Source organism: Delphinapterus leucas, chromosome 6 (assembly GCF_059928025.1).
Source record: "Delphinapterus leucas isolate spDelLeu-1000000601 "Yukka" chromosome 6, BTC_Dleu_Yukka2, whole genome shotgun sequence".
Lineage (NCBI taxonomy): Eukaryota > Metazoa > Chordata > Mammalia > Artiodactyla > Monodontidae > Delphinapterus > Delphinapterus leucas.
The window spans coordinates 23,203,228-23,218,601 of NC_143134.1; the positions used below are offsets into that span (position 1 = coordinate 23,203,228).

The 15,374-nt window shown below is 50.1% G+C and overlaps 2 protein-coding genes across 5 annotated transcripts in view; one reads left to right on the forward strand and one right to left on the reverse strand.

Annotated features, from left to right (window-relative positions):
- BIN3 (bridging integrator 3) overlaps positions 1-12,354 on the forward strand; it is a 58,576-nt gene extending 46,222 nt beyond the window's left edge. Inside the window, exon 9 of the mRNA XM_089912866.1 lies at positions 9,975-12,354. Within this exon, the coding sequence (XP_089768992.1) occupies positions 9,975-10,001 (27 nt within the window). The 3' untranslated portion in view covers positions 10,002-12,354. The remainder of the gene's footprint in view (positions 1-9,974) is intronic.
- On the reverse strand, positions 125-15,295 carry CCAR2 (cell cycle and apoptosis regulator 2). Of its 4 annotated transcripts, none has more exons than XM_089912831.1 (21): positions 15,175-15,294; positions 14,207-14,302; positions 13,846-13,937; positions 13,312-13,403; positions 12,993-13,107; positions 12,721-12,850; positions 12,439-12,535; positions 7,801-7,920; positions 5,862-6,084; positions 5,662-5,775; positions 5,187-5,350; positions 4,550-4,712; positions 4,216-4,446; positions 3,896-4,114; positions 3,111-3,255; positions 2,907-2,989; positions 2,086-2,232; positions 1,812-1,923; positions 1,533-1,721; positions 1,185-1,390; positions 125-958 (listed from the first exon to the last, which is right to left on the reverse strand). In XM_089912831.1, the coding sequence occupies exons 2-21, from the start codon at positions 14,262-14,264 to the stop codon at positions 914-916; spliced, it is 2,745 nt and encodes a 914-aa protein (XP_089768957.1). In that variant the 5' UTR covers positions 14,265-14,302; positions 15,175-15,294; the 3' UTR covers positions 125-913. The 4 variants fall into 4 exon arrangements, with proteins under 4 accessions (XP_089768957.1, XP_022418636.1, XP_022418635.1 ...); XM_022562928.2 differs by having other exon boundaries at positions 2,907-2,986; positions 4,541-4,712; XM_022562927.3 differs by having other exon boundaries at positions 4,541-4,712; positions 15,175-15,293.
- Positions 15,296-15,374: the final 79 nt, after the last annotated feature.

Genomic DNA, 15,374 nt, shown 5'->3' on the forward strand with positions numbered 1-15,374 from the left:
CCCCCCCCACACCCTCCGGAGGTGACACCTGCATCGAGCAGAGGCTGCGCTGAGGGTTGGGAGGAGGGCGGAGCGCAGGCAGACCTAGAAGAGGAGCGAGGGGAGAGGTACGGAGGACACTCAGTTTGTTTTGACTTTGGTTTATTTAAAAAACAAAAAGCCAAAAAAAAACCAAAACAGAACACTTTATATACAAAGTCAAACTGAAACCACGGATTATGGAAAGAGGCGAGACTTATGGGGAACAGGGAAAAGGCTGGGCCAGAGCCAATACCACATTCTGAACATGGGGAGCCAGGGAAAAGAGGTGCTGGTTTCTTCTGGCAAGTCTGGGGTGGCTGGAACAGTGTTCACTGCCAAACAAACACTGCCCAACGCTAAACGCTCGCTAGCACTGACTGACTCTGTTCCTGCGATGGCCACGGGAGACCCTTCCCCCCAGAACCTGCTCCTGAAACCTGGCAGGATTTGTGCCATCCGGAGGAAGGGGCTCTTACCCCCAGCCAGCTTCCACGTCTGTTTCTTCAGTTTATTGGCATCAGACCTTACAACAGACTCAAAAAGCCTTTTCCTCCCGTCTTATTCTAAACTGGAAGAGGACAGGAGAAAGCACAAGACGAAAGGGCCCCAGGAGGAATCCCAAGGTAGAGGGCAAAATGACATTCGAGGGGTGCAGAAGATGTTGGATTTAGTTGCAAGTGGAACCGGCTTCCTCACTCATCCGTCCCACACGGCACAGACAGACCCCACCCTGACGGCCTGAGCTCCTCTACAGAGGCCGAGCACAGGGGTCAGCCACCCCTGCCTATGGCTCCCAGGTCCTGCTCCAGCTTCTTTCTAGAACCAAAAGGGCTCTAACTTCAGCAGGCTCCATCGCTGACCTCACAGGATGGCAGCTCCTGCACCAGGCCCCTCAGTTGCTAGGTGCTGGCTCCTCCTTCTCTACCCAGCTGTCTGCCTGTTTGAAACAGATGTCACGAGAATCGGACTCAGAGGAAGGGCCGAGATCCGAGGACTACTGAGCACTTCCTCCTGGGAGAGTCCAGGGTGCCAGCTGCTGACTGATCGATTCCATAAGAAACTGGCGCATGGAGGCGGAAGCGAGGCAAACCTGGGCCCGGCCCCGTGCCGGCTGCCCTGACCCAGCCTCCCCGCCCGGCGGCCGGTTCTCCCAGGAGGCTCACCTTTTCAACCATCCGCTGCACCTCAAGCTGCAGGGGGGTCAGGCGCCTTCGGAACTCCTGCAGCAGCCGCTGAAGCTGGTGCTTCTGTCGCTCCGCCGTCCGGGCCGTCTCCTCAGCCTCAGCCAGCCGGGTTCTCAGCTCCTGCATCTCTGCGGCCAGCGTCTTATTCGTCACTTCAGTGGCTGAGAAGCGGTTATGGCTCTCCTCTGGCGGGGGAAGACAGGAAAGACTGCCAAGCTAAGGAGGGGAGTGTAGGGCCAGAGGCCTGGAGGCTGAGGGACGGGCCTCTGCTCGGCTCCTTGCGTCTGCGCCCGGCTGCAACAGGTCCCCGCGCCACCAGCCACTCACCCAGCTTCAGCTCCAGTGTGTGAATCTTGTTCTCCAGGTAGAGCCGCCCGCTGTCCTGCTGCTCCGCACGCTGCAGCAGGTTCCCCACGTTGATGAGGCTGCCGTTGTGGGACACCAGGCCCTTGTGCTCCACAGGGGCAGCGCCCGGCTTGGCACTCTTCCCAGGAGGAGGTAGCAGGTCCAGGTTTCCTAGAAGGGCCGTGAAAAGACTCAGGGACGGTCCCGGGACAAGGCAGCCTGCTCCGCTGTCCCCAGAAGGCCGCAGAGCACAGTACGCACCGAAGAGCACCTCCTCAGGGAGCCCCCCATCCGGGCCCTCCGGGCGGCTGTACTGAAGGCTCCGATACTGGCAGATGTTCTGGGCCACCACCCTGCTGACCAGCTGTTTGGCCTGTAGGAAGCACACACCCAAGATGCCCACGGATGAGAAGGTGCAAGTCCCCCCACAATGGCGTGCAAGAACCTAGAACCACAGCATCCTGAGCCGCGCATGCACACGAGGATGTCGGGCGAGGCATCTCAGAGAGGCCTAGGGCGGGGCATGAGAAGGCACCTGCTCTGCGCTGAGCCGGAGCCCAAGGGTAAGCAGGATCCTCTCCAAGTCTCGCCGATGCAAGTAGCCACACCAGTTGGCATCAAAGAAGACAAAAGCAAGAAGACAGTCCAGAGGGAGCACAGGAGAGGGGTCCAGCTCCTTGGGCTAAAAGAGAAACAAGGATGAACAGGATTTACAAACAGGTCCCTTGATGCTAAATCACCCAGGACGAAGCCCTTATAAAATCAAGCCGCTTGATATTTAAAATGGATAACCAACAAGGACCTACTGTATAGCACAGGGAACTCTGCTCAGTGTTACGCGGCAGCCTGGATGGGAGGGGAGTTTGGGGGAGAATGGATACATGTACATGTATAGCTGAGTTTCTTTGCTGTGCACCTGAAACTACCACAACATTGTTAATTGGCTATACTCCAACATAAAAAGAAAAGTTTAAAAAAAACAAAAAGAAATCAAGCAGCTTGGCTGACACACTCACACCCTTCCAGTTAGAGACCTGACCCTGGGCCAGGCAAGTCCCTTGGCCTGTAACCAAAGGCCTCTTTGGGGCATTTTCGCCCCAGGGCCTGTCACACACAGAGGAATCTTGGGTGCTCCCAGGTCAGACAGCTCGCTCAGATCCGCCCTGGTGGAGATACCGAAGTGCTCTGCTGGATCCTACGAGCATGCCATCCCATAAGCCAAGAACCACCTTTCGTCTTTCGTCTATCAGAAGATGCCAGAGGTCATTTAGGAAAAGCACCCCTTTCCCAGGAGTGAGTCAGAGGCCTTGCTAAGCTTCCCTGTCACTGAGACCCAGAGAGGCACAGAGGTCTCACCATGTCCTGAAGGGATGAGAACTCCATCTCTGACTGATTCGAGGCAACCGACCGGACCTCGGAATCCTCCAGCTTGGCTCCTGCTACAGAAAGCCAGAGATGAACTTGGAGCTGGGAGCACACAGGCCCGGACTGGCTCCACACACAGCCAGGACGGGAGCCACAGAGCCAGGAAGCCGCCACCCGGGCAGGCACCAGACATACCGAACTCCTCCTCCCCATCGTCCCTCAGCAGCAGCAGTTCGGGGTCCAGGGCCATCTCGCAGAGGTCCTCGGACACCTCGCCCCGGGGTTTCTCTTCTTCCTCTCCCCCAGAAGATGGGGGTTTGGGCAAAAGCCCATCTTCCTTCTAGGAGAAGCAGACCAAGATGATGAGAGGAACTGCCCCTGTGACTACCAACAATAACAACGGTTAACATCTGTGCGTCAGCCGCGTTCAGGCACCGCGCCGAAGGCGCATACGCAACGTCTCATTTAACACACTTCGTTACATGGGGGTCACAGAGCAGATCAGGGCGAGTTCCAGATACCTGGGATTTTCCTCAAGAGTCAATCTCAGTCCCGTAAGAAATTTGTTTACTTGACAGTATTTAGGCAAGAAGAAGACCCATGTGCTTTAGAAATGTTTAAGAAAATGCAGTGTTCTAGTTAACCGTCAGGTAATCTAAACACCTGTACCCATCAAAGCATTCCTATTAATGGAGACGTCCATGCTGCCGTGTCAACCACGCTTCCCTTCACTGCTCCAGGCCCACCTCCCTTCTCCCAGGTACACCAACCACCTCCGGGCTGTGTGGCCACGTGGGAGAGTTAGGCGCCCCGCACCTGAGTCACACCAGGGTCACAGAGCACGTGTGCGCAGTGAGCGAGGGGTGATGAGAGGAGAGCCCTAAAGCACTCGGAGCAGCGCTGGTGCCACGCAGCCCCAGTTGTGTTCAGCATTACCATGTGCAGCCCCAGTGCCCGTGCACAGGGGCAGAGGTACTCACCGGCGGGGCATCTGACTCGGCAGCTGTGCCCTCACTCTGTACCTCATCCTTGGACTCCTTGGCCTCCTCCTTGACCGCTTCTTCCTCCTTGGCCGCCTCCTCCTTCTCAGGTTCGGGTGCGGCCACGACCTTTTCGGGAAGGCTCAGCAGCATCTTATAAATCCTATAGCCAAAATCCCTCTGCAGCATCTCCAGAAACAGCTCAGCCAACACCATCACCTGGTGGAAGAGGCACGGGTCACGAGCATCAGAACATGGGGTGTTCCAAACCCCACCGTCCTATACGCCCTGCCCCACAGGCCCCAGACTCCTACACCTACCTCAAAAGAGATCCTTTCTTTTGGCCTCCGGTCCTCCACGATACTATGGATGGACAGGTTTACACAGCTGGGGCGTGCCATGACAGCAGGTTCTAGAGGGGGTGGAGGGGCCTCTGGGAGGTCGGTGTCCATTTCCTGCTGCGCAGTGGCCTCCGGATTCTCCGCATTCTCTTTAGAGGCGTCTGCCGCCTGCTCTGGTGCATCAGCTGCCTGTTCTGCAGGCTCTGTTTCCTGTGGCGAAAAGTCAAGAGCTATGACCATCTGGGTCCAGGGTTAGGGCCCAGGGCCCCGACTTTCCCCACGTGTTCGAAAGGCTCAGCCTCACCACTGGCACCTCCTGGGGCGGGGGAGCTGCCTCTGCAGCTTTCTGCTGGCACAGGGCCTCCCACTCTTCCAAAGTAGGCATGATGGTCCAGATGTCCGGCAGGTACACCACCACGGTCTGGAGCCGCCTCGGGGGTCCCAGCTGCAGGTACTGAAACTCAGCAAAGCGCCACCTGCTCACAGCAGAAGGAAAAATGCAGAACTGACCCATGACATTCGTGAGGGCTTCAGTTTCCAATCAGCATTTAATGAGCACATACTGTGTGCCAAATTCTGACAGTACAGAAATTCTGACAGTACAGAAATAAAAGATATAGACCAAGTCCTCAAGAAATGGTTAGTCAGTGGGGAGAGACAAGTAAGCAGACAATTACTATCCGAGGTGCCATGGCAACAAGAAGGAGCACGGAATGTGGCTGTGGGGCCACATCTGACGAGCCTTGGAGGGTCAGCTGGCCTTCAACACACTTACACAACCCTCACCGTGCTCACAACCACTGCGAGGGCTGGAGGGGAGCGGGTGATGAGCAGGGACTAGGGAACAGACGGGAACTAACAGGTCAGAAAGGCCCAGCAGAAGCCTGGCTCCCTGCCGGGTCTCGCCACTCACTGGGCAGCCACAGACAACAGCTCGGGCAGCCACTCACCACTTGGTGCAGGCACTCAAGTCGATGCCGGTCTGGGCTTGCGCACAGCGGATGGCAGTGCGGACGAGCACCTGCGGGTCGCCCTTGGGGTCGAGGCCATCCAGAGAAGGAGACCACTCGCCCCCCACCAACACTACCTCCTCTTCTTTCTGGCCCAGCAAAAACTGCAAAAAGAGACCAGGGGTAAGAAACGAAAAACCAATCATGTGGGTCTCCCACAGGGAGGCAACCTGCCACCAGTGGGGAACAAAGGGTCCGCCACACTGGGGGCGGGAGGGGTATCTCTACCCATGAATGTGAACCCCACATAATTCTGATAAGAAAGAACATCTCTCAGCCATGCTGTCCTCCTGGTAAAACGACTGGTATCTCAGCCCCGAAACCCCGTTTCTATGAGTTCCTGAGCAGGAGCGGAGCTGACAGGAACTGAACATCATCAATGAGTGAGTCTTGCCTCCTGGGCTCCAGCTCTTACTTTAATTTGCTTCAGAGGATGTTCTGGCGTCTCCCTTGGCTCAGTCATGTCATCCACGAAGAGCATGCAACAACGATACAATTCCTCCAACCCCGGGGAAGAGAGCAGCAGTACCTGGTAGGGACAGCATAAAGGAGACACTCGAGAGCTTCCTCAGCCTCCAACAATGGGATAAAGAGGCAGGACCCCAGCCAACTCACCTTGGAACTGTAAGCAGGGTCACTGTCTGTGGACGTGGGCTCAGCACCAGCGTCTGGAGCTGGCTCCTTCTCAGAAGATGCCTGGATGCGGCTTGGATGATGGAGGGAAAAGGGCTGGCTCAGAGGGAAGGCCGACAGCCAGCTCAGGTGCACAGCCAGAAAATCTGCGGGAACCAGCAGGGTGCGGTAGCGGCGCTGGAGTTCTAAGAAGTCACAGGTGGAGCTATGGGAAGAAAGCAAGGGAGTGCAGATGGAGCCAAGACTAAATTATTTTTAAAAATGGAACCATAAAAGACTTGAAAGAAAAAGGGAGCAGATTATTTTATAATCTGAGAAAAGAAGAGCTTTCTAAGTAAGACACTTCTGAAAAAATAAAAATGGATCAGACTTGACCACTAAAATGTCACAACCTCTAGTGGCAAAATAAAGTCAACCTGGGGAAGGAAAACAAAAAAAGACATCTGCAATATGTGACAGAGAAAAGGGTCACTGTCTTAATATAAAAGGAACCCACAAGTCACTAACAAAGTTCACAAGTCTAAGAGAAAACTGGAAAAACGGACAGCAACAGATAACTTAGAAAAAGAAATGAGACTTACGAGCTCATGAAAACATGCTCAATCTCACTCATAATTAAATTCAAATCAGGGTATCACTTTTCACCTGTCAGACTGACAAAGATCACAAAGCTGGATAACACAGTGTTGGCAAAGGCTGGGGGTGCAAGAACCTCACACCTCGTGTGAGAACGTAAACCGATACCGCCTCTGTGAGCGGCCTGGCAATACCTGTCAAGGCTGACAGACCTGTGAGCCAGCTACTCCATTTCTAGGAATTGAGCGCAACAAAATGCTTGCACCTGTCCACGCAGACGTATAGAGAAGGATGTTTATTATTACAACAATGTTTAGGATAATTAAAGACTAAAAACGGAGAACTGGTTAAATAAATTCTGGTCCATTCATTTAGTAGAATGCTGTGCAGTTGCTAAAAAGAATGAGATCAGTCTAATAAACTTTAACGTAGAATAAATTCCAAGACAAGTGAAAAAGCAAAGTACTGAACGGTATGTACAATAGGTTTCCAGTTGTGTTTTAGGAAAAAAACCACAGCTGTGTGTGTGTGTGGCTAATTGTTAGCAGTCATGTTCTGACCACATGAGGAGGCTCTATATTCACCCCTCCAGTGGTGATGATGTGGGGACCGGTATCTCATCAGATTAACCTTGGGAGGCAGGTGGGTCAGCATGGAGAAAAACAAGCCCTGCCTGGGCCTGGAGAGAGGAAGCGGTGACAGGGGAAGAGCAGTGGCAGCCCTCCTTCCCTGCCATCTTGAGGAGGTGGTGCCAGGAGGCTGCCCTCACCTCAGCTCGGACTTAGGTGGACTTGGCTCTGGGGCCTTATCTCTAATACAGCAGCTGGAGCCCTGCATCTCCCCTGCTAGATGGAATCTGGAATTGCTCATCTACCTCTCAGTCAGTGAGTTTCTACGTGTGCGGAGTAAGCTTGTGGGCCAGTGTCCTCATACATGCTGTAGCACTTAAAAAATAATTTAGAGCTTCCCTGGGAAACCAGTCCCACGGTTCCTATGACCCACAGTTTCTACCTGACTTACAACTGGTATTGGGCACCTGGATTTTGATTGATAAGCCTTAATTATAGCCTGGCATAACAATTTCTGGTGATCAAATCATAAAGTTCTATCAAGGGCACCCATGTCAGTGGTGCTATGCTGGTCAGAACTTGAGATTTTGAAGTAAAAAATCTGTCACATTAAAAAACAAAAGTGAAACAAAAAGGTCATAAGCGCACGCACGTGCACACACACACACACACACACACACACACACACTCACTCTTACTCCCAGACTATATCTCACTTACACAAGAAACTGTTACCAGCTACAAGTCTCAGCCCCCACCCCAGCCTCACCACTCACCTGTCCACAGTGTAGGGAGTGAGATGGACTCGGTAAGGAGGCAGGTCATGCCTTGGTTTCTTAGCACCCCAAGGCTCTCCACCAGCCCGCTGTTTGCGTTTCTTGGAGTCATAGTCATCGCTGGAGGTTGATCCATGACCAGAAGGAAGAGACCACACTGTTACATATAGATTCAGTACATACTGGCCTAAAAAGAACTGGAAACCATCTGAATCCCCAACTTTAAAAATAAAGAAGCCATGCTAACAGTCATATAAGAGTGTTACAAAAGACATTAAGATATTTAAATGCTTTTAATAACACAGAAAACCATTCATGTTAAACAAAAAGAATTATATGGAACACTATATATACAATAGTGCCTCAAATGTGCCAAAAAAAGCTTTAAAAAGAAATATTAATGGTGGATACCTCTGACAGATAAAGGTGATGAATAATTTTCTTATATTTAATATAATTTTTTGAAATGAGAAGAATTTAACTGATTTTTTTTTTTTACTAAGATATATATACATATGGCACCATGCTACGGGTTCTGTCAAGTTTCATTAAAAGAGAGAGTTCTGGGGCTTCCCTGGTGGCACAGTGGCTGAGAGTCTGCCTGCCGACGCAGGGGACTGGGGACGGGGACGGACGGGTTTGTGCCCCGGTCTGGGAGGATCCCACATGCCAGGAAACGGCTGAGCCCGTGCGCCATGGCCGCTGAGCCTGTGCGTCCGGAGCCTGTGCTCCGCAACGGGAGAGGCCACAACAGTGAAAGGCCCGTGTACCGCAAAAAAAAAAAGACAATTCTGGTAAAAACCCTTAACACTACACATTAGAGTCATAAAAATACTGAAACCCTTTGATCCAGTAATTTCACTCTTAAAAATTTATCCCAAGGAAGTTAATTCAGAAGAAGAAAAAAGGTTATATATAGTAGAAGAAATTCAAGCCGAGTAAGAAAACCACGTGTGGCACTTCCCTGATGGCGCCGTGGTTGAGAATCCTCCTGCCAATGCAGGGGACACGGCTTCGAGCCCTGGTCCGGGAAGATCCCACATGCCGCGGAGCAACTAAGCCCGTCTGCCACAACTACTGAGCCTGCGCTCTAGAGCCCGCGGGCCACAACTACTGAAGCCCCTGTGCCTAGAGCCCATGCTCTGCAACACGAGAAGCCACCACAATGAGAAGTCCGCGCACCGCAATGAGGAGTAGCCCCCGCTCGCCGCAACTAGAGAAAGCTCGCGCGCAGCAACGAAGACCCAACACAGCCAAAAATCAAATAAATAAATTTATAAAAAAAAAAAACCATGTGTGTATCTAGCAATCCTGAATTTTCATAGTAAATAAGTACAGTAATCATACAGCCATTAAAACAATTATGAGGATTACAGTGCAATATGGAACAGATGTTCGATAAGAACGTATAAAAAATCTGAACTCAGATTTAAATTATAAAAAGTATGCATATATATAGATAAAGACTAGAAAAGAACATGGAGGGAAAAAGTAGCAGAAAGTAAATTTGCTTTTCAAAATTATTTTCTAAAAGTCTTTAAGAATGGTTACCTTGGGGATGGGGGGGAAGATAAGGGTAAGAGATTAAGAGGTACAAACTACTATGTACAAAATAAATAAGATACAAAGGTGTAATGCACAGCACAGGGAACATAGCCAACATTTTATAACTTTAAATGGAGTACAACTGCTATGTTGTACACCTGGAACTAATACAATATTGTAAATTAACTATACTTTAATTTAAAAGTTTTTAAATGGCTACCTTTAAAGGGAAAGAGGGAATGATATATTTTTATAGTATTTTTAACTTTATATAATAGCATGTACTACTTTATACATTTTTGTAATAAATCACTTATTATAGTATCACTATGTTATGGGGGCAATAAAAAAATAATAGAAAAAAACCTTTAGACCATCATAAAATGCCAGACTGATAAGGGGAAAAAATCCCCATGTCTCACAAGGGAAATAAAATCAATTGTCAATTCTTCGTGCTGAGGTAATGCCAAGTTGATTATATTTACCAGAAGGTGTCTACACTTTCCCTTTAGACCTGCCTGGGTTGTTTCCCTAGTCATTACACCCCTGAGTAACAAACTTGATTATATTTAACACAAAGTTTTTCTTCTTTTCTCATATTTCTGCCTGGGTAATTTCCTTGTTCATAGCATCTCCCTCCAAAAGCTGCCTTCTAATCTTGCCCTTGTGGGATGTCAGCGCTCCTGTGTCTCTAACAGAAGAACTGTTCCAGTCATTTTGACAACCCTCTTCGGCTCACCCATGACTGAAGTGAACTCTTCAGTAAATGCTGTCAACCTCAAGTTAAAGTGGACGTTCCACTGAATCCTGTAAACTCAGCGAGCAGTTTTCTCCCCTTATCGTGAATTGCCAGGAACAGGTTATAAGGCATGACCAGTGGAAGCCACCTCCGTAACCTCAGCAGGATACTGAGATGGTATATCCAGCTGGATAGCCCTGTCCAAAAACCGCAGTAGTTCAGCATTAGCAATCCAAAGGAGACACTGTTTCCTGCCTCCCAAAACCTGAAGTTCAAAATAAAACCTGGTTTCCAGTCAAACGCTAACATGGGTGACTCCATTATAAGTTGTTGTTCCCCCTCAGGGTGACCTCATTCCTACTGCCCCCTTTGCAGAATGAGTCTGCAAATTCTCTCTACTGACTGATGGTAATATCTCCCTCCCAATGGTCATGTCTCCTTTCTCGAGAAGCCATGACACTGAAGCATTATGGCCAAAGTAACAGAACATAGGTCTTGCACGGGGCTTGGCATGTCCAGGACAATCAAATGCAACTGGCTGTATAGAAAGGCTGAATGTGAACCTAAAGCAGGAAGTCAATAGCAGCCACTGATTTCCACCCAGGCTACATTATCCCTGAGGGCACCTGCTGTGATTCTGAATGAAGCCTTTAATAAACTCATGGAATGTGAGAGGTGGAAAGTCCTTGTAAATCTGGAAGACCAAGAAGATGGGTGTATGCAAGACGTATACCAGTAACTTGAGAATGAAAGAGTGTTTCAAGCAGAGACACAGTGGAAAACAATCCTACACAATCAAAGCCTTCCCGCCTCCTTAGTGTTCACGTGACCTATCCCGAGGGAACAAACAGTGGCTTCAGCACAGAGACTAGCTACATCACTTTGCCTAAACTTTTTCTCTGAGGAACTCCGTGCTCCTTTTACATGTTCTCAGTGGACTGCATTCTCAGCCCTTACCATGTAATAATCTACTGGCCTCTGGGATAGGGGGCTGTTTCCTTCTCGGAACAGTTCTTATTTCAGAAGAGAACCAGAACATGAGAACACCTTCTAGAGTGATGGAAATGTCCTATATCTTAATAGGGGTGAGAGTTACACAGGATTTTCCATTTGTCAAAACTGTCCATCTAAGATTTGTGCACATCAACCTAAATAAATTCTACCTTAAAAAAAAAAATCAAGTACAAGGCAGGGAGTAGATGAAAAAGAATGGCAGATACTTGTTTAAGCTGGGTGATGGGTATATGAAGGTTCATCATCCTTTTTTACTTACTATGCTTATACTTGAAATTTTTCATAATAAAATGTAAAATGAAGACGGACAGAACTAGAACAAGTCTAAAAAGCAAACTAGTCTAGAGCGTAAGCCCTAGGGATATAAACAAAAGCTTTTAGGGAGAGAGTAAGGCAGGATAAGGAACATGTGAGCCAGAGAGAACAGGAAGTGTGCTCCTCCTGGCAGCCCCCAACGCTCACAGATGATACAGGATGGCCTGGGATGCCCCAAAGGCCCAAATGCACCACGCCTGCTCCACAAAAGGCCGTGTCTGCACATCCACGGCACAGACCTAGATTTCTGGGCAGAGTGCGACACACACAGTCTACCACACCACTGAACTGTACAGTGTATTTAAAGAAACACATTTTAGACTAAGAATTAAATTATGCACTGGAGGAAACTAAAAGACAAAACAAATGCACAAACATAAAAAAACCAGAAACAGACTCACAGGTATAGAGAACATACTGGTGGTCACTAGAGGGGAGGAAGTTGGGGGGAATGGGCAAAATAGGTGAAGAGGTATTAAGAGGTACAAGCTTCCAGTTACAAAACAAGTCATGGGGATGTAACATACAGCACAGAGGATACACTCAATAATATAGTAATAGCTTTGTATGGTGACAGATGGTAACTACCTATTGCGGTGATCACCTCGTAATATATAAAAATAGCCAATCTACTGGTATAATATTGTAAATTATGCTTCAATTTAAAAAATACACTGCAGAGTTACTTTTTTTGGACAATTACTATTTTCTTGATAGTTTTGATTCTTGGTGTCTCAATCTTATGCACAAGAAATAAAAAGGAAAATTATATATTAAAAAATTCAATGTGATACTTTGAAAAATGAATTACACCAAATCCCTACTTGCTGAACCAGCTTATGAAGTTCCGATATTTGTATATACATCTCAATGTATCAGCCTATTTCAGGGTAAAGGGACCAGGATCTAGCTGTTGAAAGAAAATGTTAGTGTCAACAGGTGGCAAAAAAAAAAAAAAAAAAAAAAGGGACATTCTCTTAGAGGCAAATAAAATAAAACACTTTCTTGCTTGATCATCCTCTTACCTTCGGCCCGGATCCAATCGTCCATGAGGGCCCCGAGCAGGAAATCTGTTCAGGTGGCTCAGATGAAGCGTATGGGATGTTTGGAAGAGACTCAGAGCTGCAGAGAGGAAATGGCTGGTGACTCAAAACCCCCTAAATATTTGCCCAACAATCCTGTACCTTTTTTCCAGTGCGTGAAATATCCACGTCTATTCTGAGAGCAGCAACCTAACAGTTACAAGTCCATTCATCCCAAGTACCCCATAAAGCCACACGCCCAATATCCATGCCACTGGTACTCACGCTTCTGAGGAAAGAGTGGGGGAATCCGGTGAGGCTGGAAGATCAGCTGGGGCTGAGCTCCCAGAATCCCTTGCTTCTGGCCCAGGGCTGCCACATGTAGAAGGGGAGGTGCTGGGGACTTCAGTAGGGGCTGCAAGACAGCAACCAGGAAATTCAGGGCATCCCATAGCTGACCTGCTCACTACCTTGGAAAGATGCAGCCCCAACCCCTTGACCAAAGTAAGGTTCCCTCCCACGCCTTTCCAATAAACATGCCAAGGAGAGATGAATACCTGGTTGGAGAGCGTTTGCACCTTGACAGCATTCCAGGGCACTGCCTGGCCTGGGTTGTATGCAGCCTTCACCAGCACCTTCTCACCCAGCTGGGGCAGCCGGCCCTTCACCACACTGCCAGCACACAAGCCAGGAGACCCAGTCAGGAGAGGAACCCTGGCCAAGCCACCCTGACTGTCCCTATGAGGCCCTTGCCATCAAGATTTCTCACACCTTGCATAACAACAGCAAAGCAATGGCATTATAGGGGACCCACCAGCATGGTGACAGAACTGAATCCAATAAGCATTTCCAGAAGGGGATCAGCCTCAAGCCTACCTTAACTGAAAAAAGACCTCTTCATCCACCACCCCAAAGTAGTCATGCAAACTGGTAACAATGCCAGTGAAGACCCGCTGCTTCTCTCCACCCTATAAGAGAAGAGTGCAGTTTAAAGGTAATAGGGAGCATTTGTCCATGCTCTGCCATTAGCATCTCATCTTCATCCACCCCGCCCCACCCTCAGCTCAATCAGAGTACTGCACGGATTCCCATGGAAGGAAGCATACATATAGAAGGAAGCATATGTACAGTGGACACAATCAATCTACTGGGGGGAGTCGTGCTGATTCTTCGGTCATAAGCTTTTTCTAAGATTTCCAGTTCTTTAATTCCAAGAAGCACCCTAGAGATCTCCCTAGAGCCAGAACCTAGGACTCCCCAGTCACAGATGTCTAGTCGCCTCTGGACTGGCCAAGGACAGGAGTGTCAGGAAGGATGAACACTGTGATGTAAGAATGAAAGCATCGGGCAACCATGCATGCTGGGGTAGTCCCGAGTGCCGAAACTCACTAGATAGGATGCCCAACCTACCTGAAGGTGCCTGGCATTTTGGGACAGGTCTGTGGCCACAGGAGGAGTGAGCAAACCAGGAGGAGGACCCAAAAGAGATGTTGAAGCTGCGCCTATTGGAACACAGAAGCAATCCAGAAACTGCACCTACCATCTTAAGCACTAGTTCAGCTACAGGAAACGGTAAACCCAAAGAGCAAAGTGGATCCAAGCATGTCCCACACAGGGTTTCGCCGACAACTACTGTGGTCATGCTTCTTCCTAAGAAAAGTCAGCAGCAAATTGCACTCCACCAGGGAAACCCCAAAAGCCACATTTTGAAAGACTAACTCCAAAACACACACTTCCCAGTACTAGGCCAGGTAGAGATAAAGGTGTTCACCTGAGAAGTTGCGTCCCCCTGGTAGTGGGTTGATCCGCTGGCGCTTAAACTGGGACATTGGGAATGCTGTCCTCTTTCAGAGTCTTGGGGAAAAACCTTCAATCAGAAAAGAAATAAATTAACGGCCCATAGGGAAATTTTCCATCTACCCCAAAAAAGGAACTAAGGATCTTAAGGAAAATGGAGAGATGGATACTGAGAAGGAAAGGAGGAGACGGATGGTGAGAATATGAAAAGGAGCAGGAAATGGAGAAATTACAATGTTCCAGTCAGCCCTCACAATAATCTAGTGGTGGGTGATACTGTTATGCTCTTTCAACGAAAAGGAAACTGAAGCTCGGAGGGACTGAGACTTGCCCGAGGCCACATAACCAGGTAGGTACAAAACTAGGACTCACACCCAGATCTCCCGACAACTTAGAGCTCCTCTCACTATGCCACGCCACCCTCAGATAGTTGGGGAGAGTGGAGGGTTGGAAAGAGCCCCGATGACATTCATTCATTCAATGCATCCGCCAAAGAGTTCCACGCAAGGCCCGGAAAAATGGAGGAGGCTGCTGCCGGAGAGGAGATGGTGTGGGCCCTCTCCCCGGAAGCCCGGCCCGTTGTTCCCCGGACGGGCGGGTGGGAAGACAGCTCCGTGGCCCGGCCGAACGCGAATCCGGCTGCGCGCCCGCCCTCTTGCTCCCGCGCTCCCCGGCCCTCGGCTCCCGCCTCATCAGCCGCCGGCGCCGAGTCTCCCGGGGCGGGCCGCGGCCAGGCCACCGTGGGAAGACGAAGGCGCGCGGCTTCTCCTCCTCCCGCCCGCCCCCAGGGCCGAGACCGTTGCCAGGGAGACGGAGCTTGCAGGCCGAAGGGGGCCTCGGCCCGTTCCGCGCCCGGTTCATCTTCGAGGCCCGGCCCTCGCAGCCCCTCGGCCAGGGGAGGGGCGAAGAGGCAGAGGGGCGGCGGAAGGCCCCGCAACCCACCTGCGGGCCAGGGCCGCGACACCGGGGGGACAAAGACACCCGGAACCACCACAGCCGCTGCTGCTGCCGCCACCGGAAACGCCTCTCCGGAAGCGCGACCACTGGTCGGAAGCTGCCTCTCTCCCGGATATGGTCCCTCCCTCCTCTCCACTGACCTGTCCCTTCCCCCACCCCGGCCTGCCATCCCGCTCCAACTGTGG

What these genes read in the sequence shown, in the direction of transcription:
- CCAR2 (XM_022562925.2), bottom strand. Translation starts at nt 14,264, where the DNA reads ATGTCCCAGTTTAAGCGCCAGCGGATCAACCCACTACCAGGGGGACGC. An exon ending in GAGGTCTTTTTTCAGTTAAG is followed by an intron (nt 13,108 to 13,311) that starts GTAGGCTTGAGG and finishes GTGTGCTGGCAG; the next exon opens with TGTGGTGAAGGGCCGGCTGC. An exon ending in CACACTGGAGCTGAAGCTGG is followed by an intron (nt 1,391 to 1,532) that starts GTGAGTGGCTGG and finishes TTCCCCCGCCAG; the next exon opens with AGGAGAGCCATAACCGCTTC.